This window comes from Poecile atricapillus, chromosome 6 (genome assembly GCF_030490865.1).
Source record: "Poecile atricapillus isolate bPoeAtr1 chromosome 6, bPoeAtr1.hap1, whole genome shotgun sequence".
In the NCBI taxonomy this organism is placed as follows: domain Eukaryota; kingdom Metazoa; phylum Chordata; class Aves; order Passeriformes; family Paridae; genus Poecile; species Poecile atricapillus.
The window spans coordinates 9,496,379-9,512,999 of NC_081254.1; the positions used below are offsets into that span (position 1 = coordinate 9,496,379).

Consider the following 16,621-nt stretch of genomic DNA (forward strand, 5'->3'; position numbering starts at 1 on the left):
AATGTCATGGAATTTCTTGCTTAGAGGTTCACCTGAAAACTTCAGTGTGCAGAAGAGATAAGGGTTATATCATCGCTTCTCCACAAAGCCAGAGCTGAAACTTCTGTGGCTTGTGAATAGTCTTCAGTGGTGTTTCTCTTTATGGTATATGCTACAAATGTTATTAACCCCTCCCTTACACTTGCCTTACAGCAGGTTCTGTTTTCCATACTTCTGCATGACTTTTCATATCTTTACAGTGGCTCAAGGCTTGCAGTACAGGTGGAACACTTGTTTTAATGCAAACAGTTTAATATTAAAACTATCTTTCTGTTTGTGTGTATGCTGAATGCAGATCTCATTTCATGGCTTGATTATGTCTTTGATGTGATACAATTGCTGCAAATACAAGACCAGAATATTGATGTATTCTCCTAAATATCAGTAAAGTGGTTGGCAGCTTATAAATGATATAGAAGAAATGGTCCCTTTCACTAAAGAGTCTACCTGTAGAATTAGGGAACATTTCAGTATTACCATATGTTTCCGTGGACGTAATTCTTTATCTCTTCAGAGATCATAGACATTAGAATATTGATGAGTTACAGACAATTTTTTTAAGCAGCAAAGAACTGAAAATAATAACTGATGTTTTTTGTTTTCTGAAAGTTTATCAGTTGTCTGAAGGTTTTGATTCTTCAGTGATGGATCCTGGAAATTATACCCACGTACACCAACAGATTAAAAATAGGAGAAGATAATACAAACAAACTCACAGTTTGGAAAACAGGGCAATATTAGCACACATCACATGGTCAGTTTAGAGTTTATTACAGTATCATTTCCATAATTGGATAGTTTTCCTATTTTACAAGTGTGGGGCTACATTCCTGGCTAATGTTTTTTAGAGTGGGAAGGTAAGATAATTATAATCTTTTTTTTTCATTTCCTGAGATTTGTGAGTGCCAATACTTACCATTGCACACTAGAGTGTAGCAATTCTGTCTTTATTAGGAGAATAATGAGGTCATAAATGCCCACTTCCATTTTTGGCATCTTTGCTCGGGAGAGAATTCTAGCTAAATTACATGCAGACTTTGGATAATGACTTAACTAGGGATGTAGTATCCTCCAGTTGGTTGCTCCACTGTTGTTTGGGATTAACTCTTAATCTCTGGGTTTGCCAGGCAATGTTGGTCTGATGTGGAACTAGACTTAGAGTATTCATGCTGTCAGACATTGTACAGCAAATGGCTTCCTGCCTTTTGGATGAATAAGGGAAAAAATTGCATGTGAATCTGTTGTTTTGTCTAAAACTTTGCATTTTGGAACTAAGGAGAGGTACTTCTGCTAAACTGCATATATTTTTCACTGTCTCAATTTTTCAAGTATTTACAACTCTGTGCCTATTTCAAAACTACTGCTTTTCTGTTGAAAGCACCTAGCAGAGTGACTTCTTCTTTCATGATGCCTGTGTGTTTGTTCCTTTGTCAGACCATTGTCACAATTGTAGAGGTTTATGCCTCTCATTGAGCCTGGCCCAGAATGAGCTCCCAGAACATTAAAGCGTTTTATATGTGGGAGCTGCAGTGCTCCTCCTAACAGCCAGCAAGTATCCCCCAGTTCAACACTATGTGCATCACTGCTATAAAACACAGGCTTACGTTAGGTTTGTAATATCAGAAGAAATTAAGTTTGAAACCTTTTACTATATGCCAGACTGAGTCTAAACAGACATGGTAGCACATAAAAGAAAGTGTTTCAACCTAAAAGAATAATACTGTCTTTCTGGTGCCATGCCATTGCTTAATAATATCTTTTTATGACTGTAGCTTTCACTGCCTCTACAAGTCAAATGAATGAATGTACAATTTTATTAGATAGATTTCCTTTGTTTCACATAATTATTAATTTTCTAGGTTGAGTGTTGCAGGAATGAAGGAGCACACGCATCTCAACAGAGATCTTACAGTAAACAAAATATTTTTACCACGTGCATCCCTGATAAAGTTCTTATAAGCCTTGTATGCATTCACTCTTGTTTCCTGTGAACATCATGTAATTATATTTTTGTTTACCTGATGAAGTCTCTGGAAAGCTTGGAAAAAAAAAATTATAGCATCTTCAATCCTTAGTCATTATAAAATGGTGGCTGTATTTTGCAGAATATCATGAGAAGCACTTTAATGCAGGCTCTGTTCTTGCAGCAGTAGACATGGATGTGTTGAGTTACTGTTTTGAAACTGAAAGTAGTAAATCTTGAAAATTTACCATTTGTAAAACAAGGCTGCTCCAAAGAAGAATTTATTTTTAATATTGTTTAATGTTGCAGAGCAGAGTCAATTACTTTAAATTGTGCACCTGTATTAATCAAAATCAGATTTTTTTTAACATCCTTATATTTTGGAAATGCAAATTGGTCCAAGTAGCTGTCCTTGAAAATAAGATGTTACAACATACCAAGATAACAGCATGTGTAGTCAGGCAAGTTAAGTAATTGAATGTCAGTACAAAAATGTTTTTTATGTAAGTGTGATTCTTGACAGTTCTTTAAAAAATTGGAAGTAAACATAAGCTATTAATCTTTAGCTCTCAAAAATACCACGCGTCATCTCAAAGATGCTTATGGGATTGTGTGGAATAGACAGAGCCAGCTCATCTATCTATTATTTGATGAACAACTGGACATAAAGAGGAGGCAAACTGCTGATACAAAATTGTTAATAAATAGGACTTTCAGGATGCAGCGAAGGAAAAAGTGGACAGCTTTTGAGGGCCTGGAATACCTAAAAATAGGCTGCACAAGGTCAACGTCTGGGGGATAAATGAGGGTTCATTTTCTAAGGGGGAACTTCATCTATTGACTCCATTACTTCATAAAAACACCTCCCACTAGCTCAAAAGTAAGCCAGTACAGTAGGGAAGGAAGATAAATGTGGCCCTTTGTATGAGGACACTTGTTCCTGCAGAGAGAAAGTATTGCTGTAGTTCTTTAGAACTTAGGTGAACTAAGGCACACTCCTGCTGCTAAGCTTTGTGTTTGATAGCCCCATTCGTTCTCACTTCAAACTAGTCACTGTCTTTCTTGCACCAAACCCATCTCTAATCTTACGGAGCTGAAAATTCTCCTTCAGTTTTCATATGCAGTTCAAGGTCTGTACCAAGACACTGGTATCAAGGTGACACTTTCTAACACATTTTTTTCCTTCTTTTTAGCTGGTAGGTATATTTGTAGACTGTTACTGTAATTGCATATAATTAAAAACAGTTCGGGAAAACTCTTTTACTTTACTAAGTAAAATAAACACTATCCACCTGTATTGTACCAGGGGATATTTTCTCATTGTTAGCAATTCTATTCTTCAGCATTAAGGTTTCATCAATAACTGGATTTTTATTTTTTTGGTTTGTTTTTGTGATCAAAGGAAATAAAAGGGAAAAATTATTTTACCCTATATGAGTGACAGACACCACTCATCTATTTTGGAGGTGTCAGTAATATTTTTCTCCCTCTTTGTAAAATGAAGCCAATATTTTCTGTTTTAAAAGTTTGCTATTTTCTGGTATTTGTTTTAAATTGTGAGAAATCAAATCTCAATATTGACAAGCCCTGAAAACACAAACCCCAAACTTTTCCCATATGTATATTGCTAAGTAGTTGCTGTCTGCCTGGTGCTCTTCCTCCGTGAGCCTTTTGCCTTGATCTCCCTGCCAGGCTGCACTTCATGGACCATTTTGTCTCTAAATAGGAGCAAAAGGAGCTGAATTAACAAGTGAGCAATTTTAGCTTGTTTAAAAATCTAAGTCTGTTCCTCTACTGTGGCTATCCAGAAACCTTGATTTGTGTCTCTGACTGTGAGGTGTCTCTCCATTTCCTCAGGTTTTCTTCACACCTTTAAACACTGTGATCTTACAGATTGTTATGTGCTAGCCAGAAGAGCTGGCATAGAAGAAATAAGCACCATTGTCTATTGGTGACATCCACTTTTCCCTTAGTCAGGTTTATGTGTTTGTACCATGGTACCAGTCACTCTGTTTTATCCACAGGAAGACTTGGATCCCTGTCTCAGAGGGACTCTACTCCAAGCCATACTTTATGTTAAAATGAGGGAGTTTTTTTTGTTTCCATCTGCTTGACAGCCTTGAGAGTTAGATTTTTCTTCCATTGGACATATTAAATGAAAAAAAAAAAAACCCTTTGGTATTAAGAAATTGTATAACTTTGATTTGAAATAACCAGTATTTTTATGTCATCAGGGCAGTTGGATTTTGATAGCATAGGAATATAAATTAGAAATTCTTTTTGTTGTTCGTTAACTTGTTGTACAGCAATTTAATTAGTATGAATTCAGTCACAATTTTCAGCTTTCAGCTGCCCAGAGAAGGAAGTGCCAAGACCTGGATTTTGTGCTTTGGGTGTTCTTGAGATTAGGCACTTAGATTAAAATTAATGCTTCTGTGAACATTATGATAGATTTTTTTACTTTGGAAATGTCTATAATGCATTATATATAGCTTATAAAAGAACCTATTTTGATTTGATTGAATTTGGTAGTTGGAAATGTACTTTTCTCTGCTTTGTAAATATGCAGCGCAGTTTAAAATGCTCCTTTTTGAAGGACTGTTGGGAGACTTGTGCATTTTGAAGTTTCTTGAGAAGCATCATAGAGAATTTAACATGCAGGAGGAATAAATGTGTAAATAAATGTATAGAAGGTGCTTAAGTTAATGCTTTTATTTGTTGAAAATATTTACATGTCTCCTAAATTTTTAGCTGCAACATGAGAAAGCTGAACTGGAGCAGCATTTGGAACAGGAGCAGGAATTTCAAGTGAACAAACTGATGAAGAAGATTAAAAAACTGGAAAATGATACAATTTCGAAGCAGCTCACCCTTGAGCAGGTAACCCTTTCATTTCACCATTACGACTGAGAAAAAACTCGTCTTTTGTCTTAGATTTGACTTAATGTTTTAAGCATGTAAGAAACTGGGCAGTATTGAGAATATAGAAAAGTCAGTTCAAATTTCAAAGTAACAGAAAAGTAACATAATTTATTATGAGAAACTTGGATGATTTTTTTTTTCATGGCCATTATATCTATTAGTAGCCTTTCTGTGGGTCTTCATGTCTGCTGGACGACAGTGACTTTTGCAAATGCTTTTTTGTAAATAATGCTGTTTGTTGCTGTTCATCAGCTTCCACTCATGCTGCTGGTGAGAAAAGGCTGACATTTCTGTTCGTGTTAAGCACGGTAGTAAATGATCTGTTCGTGGTCTTGTGCTCTAGGTCACGTTTTGGTGGCAGCTTGGATAGCACAGCCCTGGAACTGTGTGTTGTCAGCTGTGTGTATTTTTCAGACGCCTTGAAGTTCAACTACATCCAGCTCCCTTTCTCCTTAGACAGTCATGAAGATAGCAGAGATAAAACACTTGTTTGGCTGTGTTTCAACAGGATGTTTAGACATTGGGAGTGCTCTTATGTCTGATTTTAGGCATCTGCATCAAAGCATGTCAATGGTGTCAGCAGGAGACCTTTTGACTTAAAGGGCAAACTGGTGAAACCTGTAGGCTTGTAAAAGGACTGCAGATTTTCTGGTGTGTGCAGGTTCAGTAATTCAGGTGGTGTAAGTATCATGTGTTATCTCTGATTTCTTCTGCTGTGGAACTTTTTTGTTGCTGGTAATCTGAGTTGTTACCAGTTTTGTATGATTCTCCTTTTTCTGTTGACATGGATAAACTAGTTAATGGCTGTCTAAATGAAAAAGTGAGTTCTCTTGATTTTCCTGGTAATGTTCTATATAGAGAGACCTATGGAACAAACTGAAAAATTAAAAGGTAGTTACAAGTAGTTGCCAACAAATCAGCCTGGAAATTAGCATGAGGTTGAAATAACTCTCTTAGCCACAAGGTGGTGGTGGCTGCCACTTAATCAAAATGCAAAGTTAGCTTAACTACTAAGCTGTCATAGTCTTTAAAATGCTAGCATGAGCCACAGCTGAAATCTTCATGGTATTATTTTTGTCTCGTTCTTCTGGACAGACAGATTTGTGAAATCATAAACTTTGAAACTTGTTGCTGCATCTAAATGTCAATGATACACTGTGCAAAAAGCATCGATGCACAAAGGTCTTTAGTATCTGGCTTTGAAAACTTTGTGAAGATGTTAAAATTTGGCTGTAAGTCTTGCTTAGAAATTCCATGTGAATTTATGTGTAATTCACCATATGCCTTTGTTTTCTCTCACAGTAAGGTAGAGTAAATGTCAAGTTACTTAGGGCTTCAGCATACTTTCTTTCCTCACACAAATTAAAAGTGCTGATTGTGCTAATTAACCAGATGAAGCAGCAGCCTTGGGGCATGTGCTGCACCTCTCAAGAAGCAACCCGAAGTTGTGAGGAGAGACATGTTGCCTTTATTGCACACAGAGGGAATTAAGGAAGAGGGATTGCCAGTCTGCAACACAACCTTCAGAACACCTGTTAAACAGGGCTTGGAACGAAAACTACAGCAATGCTTTGAGCTGGGCTGCATTGAGATCTACCACTAATCAGTGAGCAGATAATTACAGCATATGTTCACTAAAATGTTGTTTTTAAAATAGAGAACATGGATTATCTATGCTTTGTGTTCTTTCTTTCTCCTTTGCGTTTTTTCATCTGAACTGCTTATACCACAGGTGATCAATAGGTAGCTGATTTGTGGTTGCATAGAATATTATTCCTTAATAAAAATTAAATTGGATCTTAGGGTTCAAACATGACCTGAAATAATTTCTTAAGTCAGCTTGAAGTCAGCAGAGCATTCTTCTCTGAAGGCAAATGGTGAAGAAATTTACAGCATGAGACTATTTCATTAACTGAATGGCTCAGTTAAAACAAGCAATAATGTTCTGTGTTACAGTTCAGTGATTTGATAGGAAATAAATAGCTGTCAGGATTGCCCTACAGAGGCCAAGTGTGTGTAGTCTTCTGTTACTAAGTGTGTGTACCCTTGCTGTTACTATTTTTAATTGCTTTTCTATTTCATACAGTGTAGTGATAAACTAGAATTGATGCAGTTAGGAGATGAGAAATAACAACTGTTAATAATCATCTCCTATGTCTGCTTTGAAAGGAGAAGATCATGAGATGGTAAAATCTTGGGGAAAGATTTTTTTGGAAGGCAGCACAGAATTAAAGCTACAAAGGGCAGGGTGGAGATGAGAAGTAGGGAAGTGAAATTTGGGATAGTGATCATAGGAAGAGATGAACATATGAAACTTTGATTTGGAAGACCTCCATTTCAGGAGGGAACAGTTGTGTTTGTTAATAAGTTGGCAGGACATTTGACAAAGCAATAATACAGGGATACACATACAATGGATATTTTAGCTGCATTTTTAAGTAAAGTGTGTGAGAGAGAGTAAGAGGAAACACAGGTGTGTGGTGAGTAAGGTTAAAAGAAATTTTCCTCTGAAGGGAAGATTAAGGTCTGAAAAGCAGGCAACATGCTTCCTTGTTTCCTGGTTTTAATGGTCAAAATTAAGTGATGTCTGATTGCTCTGAACCCCTGTAGAGTGACACTAGTATTTACAGAGCTGCTGGCTTGGTCCTGAGCATAATCCCATCCTGCTTATTTTATTTCAGAATATTACCATATTTGTAAAACAATTCATTGACTGGAGTACATTTCAAAGTACACCTGAAACTATTGAGTACCAAGCCAGTTGCACCAGTTCTTTTATTATTCACAGCTCTAAACAGGATGCTGCAGTTGCTTCTGCTGTAGGTGCCATTCAAGGTGTTCTTCCTCCAAGCTTTAAAATCCTGACAGGAGGAAAACTGGCTCAACACTCATGACCAAGAAAGGAAGATGTTTGTTTCCACTATGTTTTCATATTACTGGAAATGTGGAGTTCTAGGTCTGTTTCACCTAGTTTCATCTGTTTCTTTGGTGTTTGGTCAGAGCAGCTTCAGAGCACAACACAAAGCTTCTTTGTGTATTGTTGCTGATGGTTTGACTTTGCCATTGTGCATGCTCACCTACAAGAAGATTTAGTGCACTGCCTTGGTAATGGTTGCTATAAGACTAAATGTAATCTTAGTTTTTTCAAATCCAGGCTTATAAATAATTTACTCTGTCTTTAAATTCCAGTGTTCTCTTCTTCCTACCATTAAAAGATATCTTTTCACCTGTATGTTTTTAGTGGTTTGTTTGTTGCTAGATCATAGTTGTAAAAAGACTAAGAGTAGTTGAGTCTGAGCCATGCAGCATTGAAATGAAGCAAAAAGCATTGCTGCAGAGGTTGTACCTGCATTCACACTTTCTTCATCATGTGATTATCTAGATAGCTGTGCAATATAGTGGAGATCGGGGTTTTGCTAATGTAGAAGCACAGTGTGCAGATTCCCAGGACATTTTCTGTAGCTTCTGACTTCTCTTTTATTGAGATGTAGGTTCCCTGAGCTGTTAATGTACATCTGGAAACTCAAACATGGAAAGATTTGCTAGACAGTGTTTCTCGAAGTATTCTCCCTATTACTCATCAACATATGTCTGCTTCTGTTCACAGTAACTAATTCCTCTAACATTTTAAGGAAGAAGTTGTGCATTCATTAAACTTGCACTGGTATCTGAAGTGTGTAAGGTTATATTTTGTTTGGGTTTCTCAGTATTAATTTAGTGGTTAGCACTAATAGTTTACAGATTTAGCTGCTGCAATAGCCCTTCAGCCAGTGATGTAATAAATGGAAATAGTTTAATTCTGTTTTCAGTCTTTCCATTTTCTAATGTGAGATTTTTTGCCCGGCAGAAAAGTGATGTTAACTGAGGCTTGCCTTGGAAAAATGCTTCCATGCTATTTTCCACATGTAAAGGAGCTGCTCTGTGCCCAGATATTTCATTATTGACAACTTTTTGAGTTCATCTATATTGCTAGGGAGTAAGATTATCTATGCCTCCTAATATTCTCTTGTCTTAGTAATACTTGTATTGTATTTATAATTAAACATTAATAATAGGTTTCTTCTTCATCTACATTATATCTTCTTTTATTAACTTTAGAGCAGAAGGTTCTACATTATATCTTTTTTATGTCTTTTATTAACTTGTAGTAGAATCAAGAATGCTTGTTTACACAATAAGTGAACGTGATTAACGTCAAATAAAGCTTTTAATTTTATAAAACCTTTTCTAAGATAGCATTACATTTGTTTTGCTAGTAAGGATTGATTCAGTAACACTTATGGCAGTTCATGTAGCTTTTTCTTTACTATTTTTGTTATATCTAACAATATCTATTTAGTTTATCTAACACTAGGCACATGAGGCAAACATTTCCATTTCTGGATTACTTAACTGTGTGTGATAGATTGGCATTTAAGAAAACAAAGAGAAACACCTAAGGAAGTTAAAACTGCTGGTGGCTGATGGGAGTTTTTCTCCTAGCCAACAGCTGGCCATTTCTAAGAATTGACAGCAGTTTTAACCATTGAAAAATGAGATCAACCTCTGAACACCACCCTTTAAAACCTAAGCCTGGGAATTTCTTTGTGTCTTGGTTTCCTGGCTGTGAAAGGTAACAGAGCTCCGGCTGGCCTCCCGTTCCCTGCCCAGCCCATGTGGCCCAGGCAGGGGCTGGGCTGGGCCCAGCGGCTCCCGGCCGGGAGATGGGGCCTGCGGGGCTTGCCCCAGGCTCTGGCTGGGCCAGGCCGGTCCCTGGCTCAGCTGCAGTTTTTGCTGTGACTGAACTCACCAGAGACTGACGAGTAAAGAAAGGAAAAAGCTCTTGACCTGCAGCGTGCTGAGACAGTGATCACACTCTGCAGAGCAGCCATGAAGAATCTTCCATCGAAGACAGCTCCAGCTCCTGCTCCAGCAGAGATCACAGAACCATCTACAAAAGCCTGGGCAAGATTTTAACCCTTTCATTACCCAGATGAGACTTGCAGATTAATCCTTTTATCCAGAGAGAGAAAAAGAGAGTAATCAACATGTAAAGAGACTTTATAAACTATCAGAGACGGTAAAGAAAAGAATTAAGCTTCAGAAAAAGTAGAGAATAAGGAGATGCTTTATAAGCTGAAATATTTTTCTGTTAAAGCTATGGAGATGGACAATAGTGTTCTGAAAAAACTCCTTTTATTCATGGCAGAGTATATTGAGAGGAATGGAGTGTTCAAAGTGTGGATTTTGAGCAAAAGGTGGAGTAATTGTGGCACACTGAGGTGCTGGAACAGAGTGAGATGAAGTAATAGTTAAAGATTTGAGGCCTTGAGAGGCGATGAGAAAACTGTTTCCAGGAAAGCTCACAGAGACAGATGAAAAGAACTTTTGCCTTTGAATAACTCATCCTTAAAAATGACATCCCTAAACTCACTGGCCCATAACACACCTCAGAGTGATGTGAAATGGGAGGAGTGAACTGATGACAGGATTTCCGGGCAGCTGGCATCAGAAAAATAGAAAGCTATAACAGAAATAGTTTTCTTATGAGAAACTCCATAGATTAGCAGAAGAAGACTTCTGTTTCTCTACAAAGGCTGATGAAAAGACTCTAGCAGGAATTGGGACTGTTTTAAACAGCCAAGTTCCGAAGTTTTTTTGTCTCTATGTTGTCATGTGAATGAGGGAATGGTTAAGTAGTGGGGGATAAAGGAGTTCTCTGGAGGTTTATTCTGGTGTTCTTATTCTTGTAGTTTTGTTAATAAACTTCCTTTATTCCTTTTAAGTTTTAAGCCTGTTTTGCTCTTGTTCTAATCCATATCTCACAGCAAGAAATAAGTAAGTTTTCTAGTAATTTTTTAGTTACTGCTTTAAAACCATGACACTGATTCTTCCACTAAAAACATCTAAAACTTTTCAAAAACTTTACAAACATTGCTGTAGTGAACAGTAAATTCAGTTAGAACTTCATGGATTCATTGAATAGGAGATGTCTTTAAATAGGTTTGTCATATCATCAGTGCCTGCATGTCCAGGGTTCATGCTCCTGCTTATTGGCCAGAGACAAATTCTCTGAGAAGAGCTTGTGTTAAGAGGATAACAACTCTGTGCAACTACTGAATCTCTTGATTTTTCCAGTGCGTTGTACCTGAATTGTGTCTCTTCTTCCCCTTCTTCTTGCTCCTGTAAAGCATTATGTAAAATGATGTTGTTGGAGCTTTCCTAATGACATTTCCTTGCAAAAAACGCATGCCCATCATTTTCAATACTTGTTTTTCCTCTCCAGCTAAGACGTGAGAAGATTGACCTTGAAAATACTTTGGAACAGGAACAAGAAGCACTAGTGAATCGTCTCTGGAAGAGGATGGATAAGCTAGAAGCAGAAAAACGGTTTGTCCTGTTACAGTACACTCACAACTATGGGAGAGGTTTTTAATGCATCATGTTCTGGATTAAATATGTTCATCTCTGTCCCACAAGAGTTGTTTAATATGTGAAAACCTAGAAGATTTAGTAGTTCCTTGTCTGCATGATGCCACATTGATTGCTTAAAGGACATTAACCAGTATAAAAAATTACCTGGGAAAGCTTGAAGGAATTTATTGAATTTTTTCAACTGCTAACAGCCTGTTTTTAAAGCTTCTAGTTTGTGGTCAGCTTTAAATTCATGGTATTTTACTGTGTTTGTTACATGAGAAGCTCTTGTTTTTTCCCTGTCTGCTTAAGGAAAACTTCAGCTTTTTCTCAGTGGTGTGCACTCATGTCATTGAGACTTGCCAATGCTTTAGTAGGAGTTAAGACAGTGAAGCTTTATATTATTGGAACAGCTAAAATTGAAAATATGTATGAAAGCAACCATCTCTTAAATGTTATAATAACAAGAACTCAGTTTGGGGAGGAAGTAGGAGAGAATAATGATGAATGATTATTAATACGTTATTTTTTTATGTATTTACTGTTACGTTAACGTGACCCTCTGAGGCTGGGGCCTCAGAAAACACCTGAGCCTGAATGAACTGCAGGTTTTGTAGTTTTATTTTACAGAGCCCTGCTGTGTGGAAGGTGCTCTGAAGAACATGTGATATTCAGCAGTGGTAAATCCATAGCAGGATGAGCTTTTGGTAGGATTTTTGTGTAACTTAGATTTAAAGCCTTCTTTAGGGCAAAGCATTTCTGGTTTGATTTATCTCAGACTGTGCCCCTCCCTGTGAGGAACTCTGCTGGAGTCACACCCTGCTTTAGTACGTTGTGTGGTACACATGAATACTGCACTGTGCAAAAGGTTATGCTTGCATAGTGCTGTCCCTGCTCTCCAGGGCAGCATGGAATCTGGCCTATCAACACGTTCCTTCTAAAATTTCATGCTTTCAGGGTGGAAAATATTCCTCTGTTACCTCCAAAAATCATCATTTAGAATCTTCAATATCTACCATGTGCTTATTTCATAACAGACTTTCATTACTCCTGAATTTACCATCAGTTATTTGAAGTGTTTGAAACCTTGATTATGTGGAACACCTTAATACCTTTCTGTTTGAAAATGAAAAAAAACCCAAAAACAAAAAAAAAGGAAGTCTATTTTTCTGTCCTTCAGACAATGTCTGTGAAGTTCTTTTGATAGTGGTGAAATGCAGAAAAGCCTGTGTTTCAAGATAGACATTCTTTACTCATAATTAATCTTCACTATGTGTCCTTTCTCCAAGAACATAAATGTAAAAACTTATAAGAGATTAAATGATTTTTTTTGTGGCAAAAAATTTGTGTAATGAGTATTGTTTGAGGACAAAACTGAGGTAACTATTTATAGTCTAAAATTTGTTTTTCCTGAACTACATGCTGTAATATTTTGGAATGTCAGTGTCTGAATACGTTAGAAAATTCTTCTGTACTAGGACAACAATTTTTACCTTTTTTATTTTGAGTTAAAAATTAAACATTGTAATTCCTCCCCAGTTTATCTCCCCTCAAAGCAGTAGTTAAAATAAACCCTACATACCGGTCAGAATCCTTGCAGTGGCTTTCTTGGGGATACAAGAGTTTTTCATTTGAATGGAAGGTAAAGTTTGCACTATTTTTCATACAGAATTTTGCAGGAGAAATTAGACCAGCCAGTATCTGCTCCACCATCACCCAGAGACATATCAATGGAGATAGACTCTCCAGAAAATATGATGAGACATATCAGGTTTTTAAAGAATGAAGTGGAGCGGTTAAAGAAACAGCTGAGAGCTGCACAGTTACAGCGTGAGTAAACAACTTGTTTAATATCTTCTGAAGTTTTGCATTGTAAGATTTTTATATGTACTTTCTTGTGTTTGAATTTAAGGTAGAAGTGGAAAAAATTGAGCAGGTTTGGATTACAGCATTTTCATAATTGCAGTGTTATTGCTTGTTGGTATATTTATACTGTAATTTAGGGGGTTCTTTAGTTTTACTAAAAGGATGTCTGAAAGAATCAAAAAATAATCCTTGACTGTTTTGTGCCAGAAAAAGGTATATCTATTTTTTTTTTTTTTTTTTTTTTTTCAGAAACTTAGCAGTATTGCATAGAAATTTTTCAAAACACATTTATGGCCTACTTGCAGATGTCATGTTGCAAATTAAGAATTATTCAAAAGAATTAACAGCTAGCAAAATAAAGGTCAGCTGTATATAAGAATTTTTGCTTGTTAATGATTGTGGCAACCTAAGGCAGCTGTTGCACAGTATAGCAGCATTAATTTACTGTGTCCTTTGCTATGTAAGATGGCTTTGAAGCATAAAGAGCTGCCGAGAAGTCATCACATTCTTATTGTACGGGGCTGGGGTCCCTTCCCAGCAGTGGGACCTGCATTTTGCCCTATCTTTCCAGGAGGGGGCTGTGCACTGAGCACATGGGCTCAGCTGCCAGGAGGCTGCTGGCACCTTCACTTGGACTTTGCAGTGCCAGTCCTTCATTCCTTCCTTCTGAATCTAAAATTCCTGTCTGAGAGTCAGCAGTTCTGCCTGGTTCCAAGTCAGTAGCGTTACACTGTAGTTGGTAAGTGAATTGATAGCTCATCACATGGCCAGAAAAATTTGGGCAAATGCAGAACAGTCAGTATCATCCTCCTCTGGCCAGCCAGGCTAACTGGAATATTTGAACCTCTGTTTCGAAAAGGAGCTTACTAGAGGCAGCAGCAGCCTTCCTTCAAGACAGAGATGATGGAACAAGAGTGCTCTTTCACAGAGACCTTGTGCACAAGTTTGTGGCATTAATAATTTGTGGCTGTTAAAAGAAGATAAGGACAGCTAATCTTTGTACTTGCAAATTCTGCACTGCAGCCTTCACTTAATAAAGTTCAGAACAAGAGCAAGGCCTTAGATTAAAAGTACTCTTTGTGCAAATGCAGCCTAATTAATTTCATTTTAAGTATCCTCTATTTTTTAAGTGTTTTCTTTTTGAACTGCTATGATTTAGAGTAAAAAATTGAAAGCATTAATGTCAAATTCACAATGAAAGTAAGAGCTAGGTTTAAAAGGACTCTCTCCCTTTGTGAACAGGTTAAACAGAACTGCAATAAAAATAGCAGAGCTGGTAGGAATGGTGGATGTGCCGGTCTGTAAGCAGAAGATGAAACTGAAATGCAGTTTTCAGATTGGTGTTCGTAATACATGGTCATTAGAGATCTAGTATTCTTCTTAAGTACTTAATGAAATCTGCTTATGAAATTCTGATACTTGTATTACATTTTTTATTTCTGAAACACTTCTAGTTTGGTATGATAGTATTGTCCAAGAAGCGACACTGTTACATTTAAAACTGATACTTCCACAGAAGAGAGATAAATCATATATTGTTAATAGTTTGGGAACAGGTTTCTAAAACAGGAATAGTCTTTACCTTGAAGGTCGCTGCATAAAGGAGTGACGACAAAGCATGATGAATTGTTTTGGGTTTTCTTAATGTCAAGGATGTAACTGTAAGCTTGCTCAAATATTACAAAATCTCACAAAATAACACTGTTTCTCATAAGTCTTTATCATATATTCCATTTTATTTAAGTAATCTGTCACAAAGCTTTGTAACTTTTCATAATTTGACTTTATCACTTTAAATAATCTGTGATACCAGATCATTTAAGTGATGTTTCCTGAACTTGTTTAGAACTGACAACTCAAATTGTCATTTGATATAAAGAGTAAACCTCTTGTTCACCTTTAACATTAAAATTGAATGCTATTTGAATATTGGTACATGTTCGGTTGGACAGTTTTTGTGATAAGATGTGTAATTGAAAGAGTACTGTAGAATATATATAAGGTAGCAATTTTAATACAAGTTTGAGTTTGGTGATTCAGAACTTGTGTTGTGCTTCCTCCTTCAAAATGAAAGCATACCTTTAAAATAATTTCTTCAGTGTGTTGCAGGAAAATCTTTGTAAATGTGGAATAGGATTATTTTAATGGAACAGGAATCAGTATTTTTTCTTAATGGTTTTAATAATGTTTTCTTAATAAAATTTTTCTTTTCAAATTAATTTTAATAAGCACTTCTGATTTGTGGTGGTGGTTTTTGTTTTTCTGACATTTTATTTTCAGACTTGATGTCAAGCAGTAGTTTATTTGGGTTTTGAACTAATGACTTAGAGGTGAAAATTTTCAGTGATCTATCCTGAGCATTTTCTACATCTTCATCTTGAGATGTTGGGGTAAAATTAGGCACAACATACTTGGCTGCCTGAGAAACTGAATTTTAATCAACTTTTAACAAAATGATGAATTTCAGATTCAGAGAAGATGGCCCAATACTTAGAAGAGGAGCGACATATGAGAGAAGAAAACTTGAGACTTCAAAGAAAATTACAGAGGGAAATGGAACGTAGGGAAGCTCTCTGCAGACAACTGTCAGAAAGTGAATCCAGCTTAGAAATGGATGATGAAAGGTTTGTATTTTTTGGCCATCCAGATGTGTTGGACTTATTTATTAGTATTTATACTACTTTTTGAATGTTATAGAATAATTTTAGAAGTAACTTTTATGTGGTTTAATATGCATATCAAATTTCAGCATAGTCCAGGAATTGTATCAGTGTGGTACAGAAATTCATTAGTTTTAACAGTGAGGAAGAAAATATTTGTATCTGAAATGAATATATATCTGAAGATTGTTTAGGTAGATTAGGTTTGATAATATATAAGTACAGCTGTGGAGTTGAGAATCAGGATAATTTTATCACAGCACTTTTTTTTTGCCCCTAACTTGGTAACTGCAAGGAAATCTGTGAGGTAGGGACAAAATCTTTACTTGAAGCTGATTTGTTCTTTGCAGAAAGTAAAATACATTCAGCCAAATACAAAGGGATACTGTGTGAAATCCTTGAGAGAGGAAGCATTTCCAGAACTGTTGGGTTGCTGTTGATGTCCAAACCACGACATCCTTTTTTTTTCTCTTGCAAGCTGCTTTGCTTGCCCTAACCTTACAGATAGTCTTGAGTTTTTCATGGTTATATCATGCCTTTTAGTGTTTTCTCATGTCATAAAAATATGACAGTGTTATATCTTGGAGGATTTTAAGTCTATTTTGAATATAACATTCTTATTTCTTATCAAATGCTCATTATTTGGTTGTGTTGTCATATTTTTTTTGATCTATGGTGGTCTTTTAGAACAAATAAAAAAGTTACTCTGTGCTGTGTATTTTTTCTGATCCTGAAAGATTTTAATTTCCTCTTGGGTCTTTAATATATATTTGTTATA

At 36.4% G+C, this 16,621-nt stretch overlaps 1 protein-coding gene across 2 annotated transcripts in view; it reads left to right on the plus strand.

The window, feature by feature from the left end:
- Positions 1 to 16,621, plus strand: part of CCDC6 (coiled-coil domain containing 6) — a 52,893-nt gene that overhangs the window by 22,116 nt on the left and 14,156 nt on the right. For both annotated transcript variants that reach the window (XM_058841120.1, XM_058841121.1), the window contains exons 3-6: positions 4,754 to 4,882; positions 11,190 to 11,293; positions 12,987 to 13,147; positions 15,651 to 15,807. In XM_058841120.1, the coding sequence (XP_058697103.1) occupies positions 4,754 to 4,882; positions 11,190 to 11,293; positions 12,987 to 13,147; positions 15,651 to 15,807 (551 nt within the window). The remainder of the gene's footprint in view (positions 1 to 4,753; positions 4,883 to 11,189; positions 11,294 to 12,986; positions 13,148 to 15,650; positions 15,808 to 16,621) is intronic.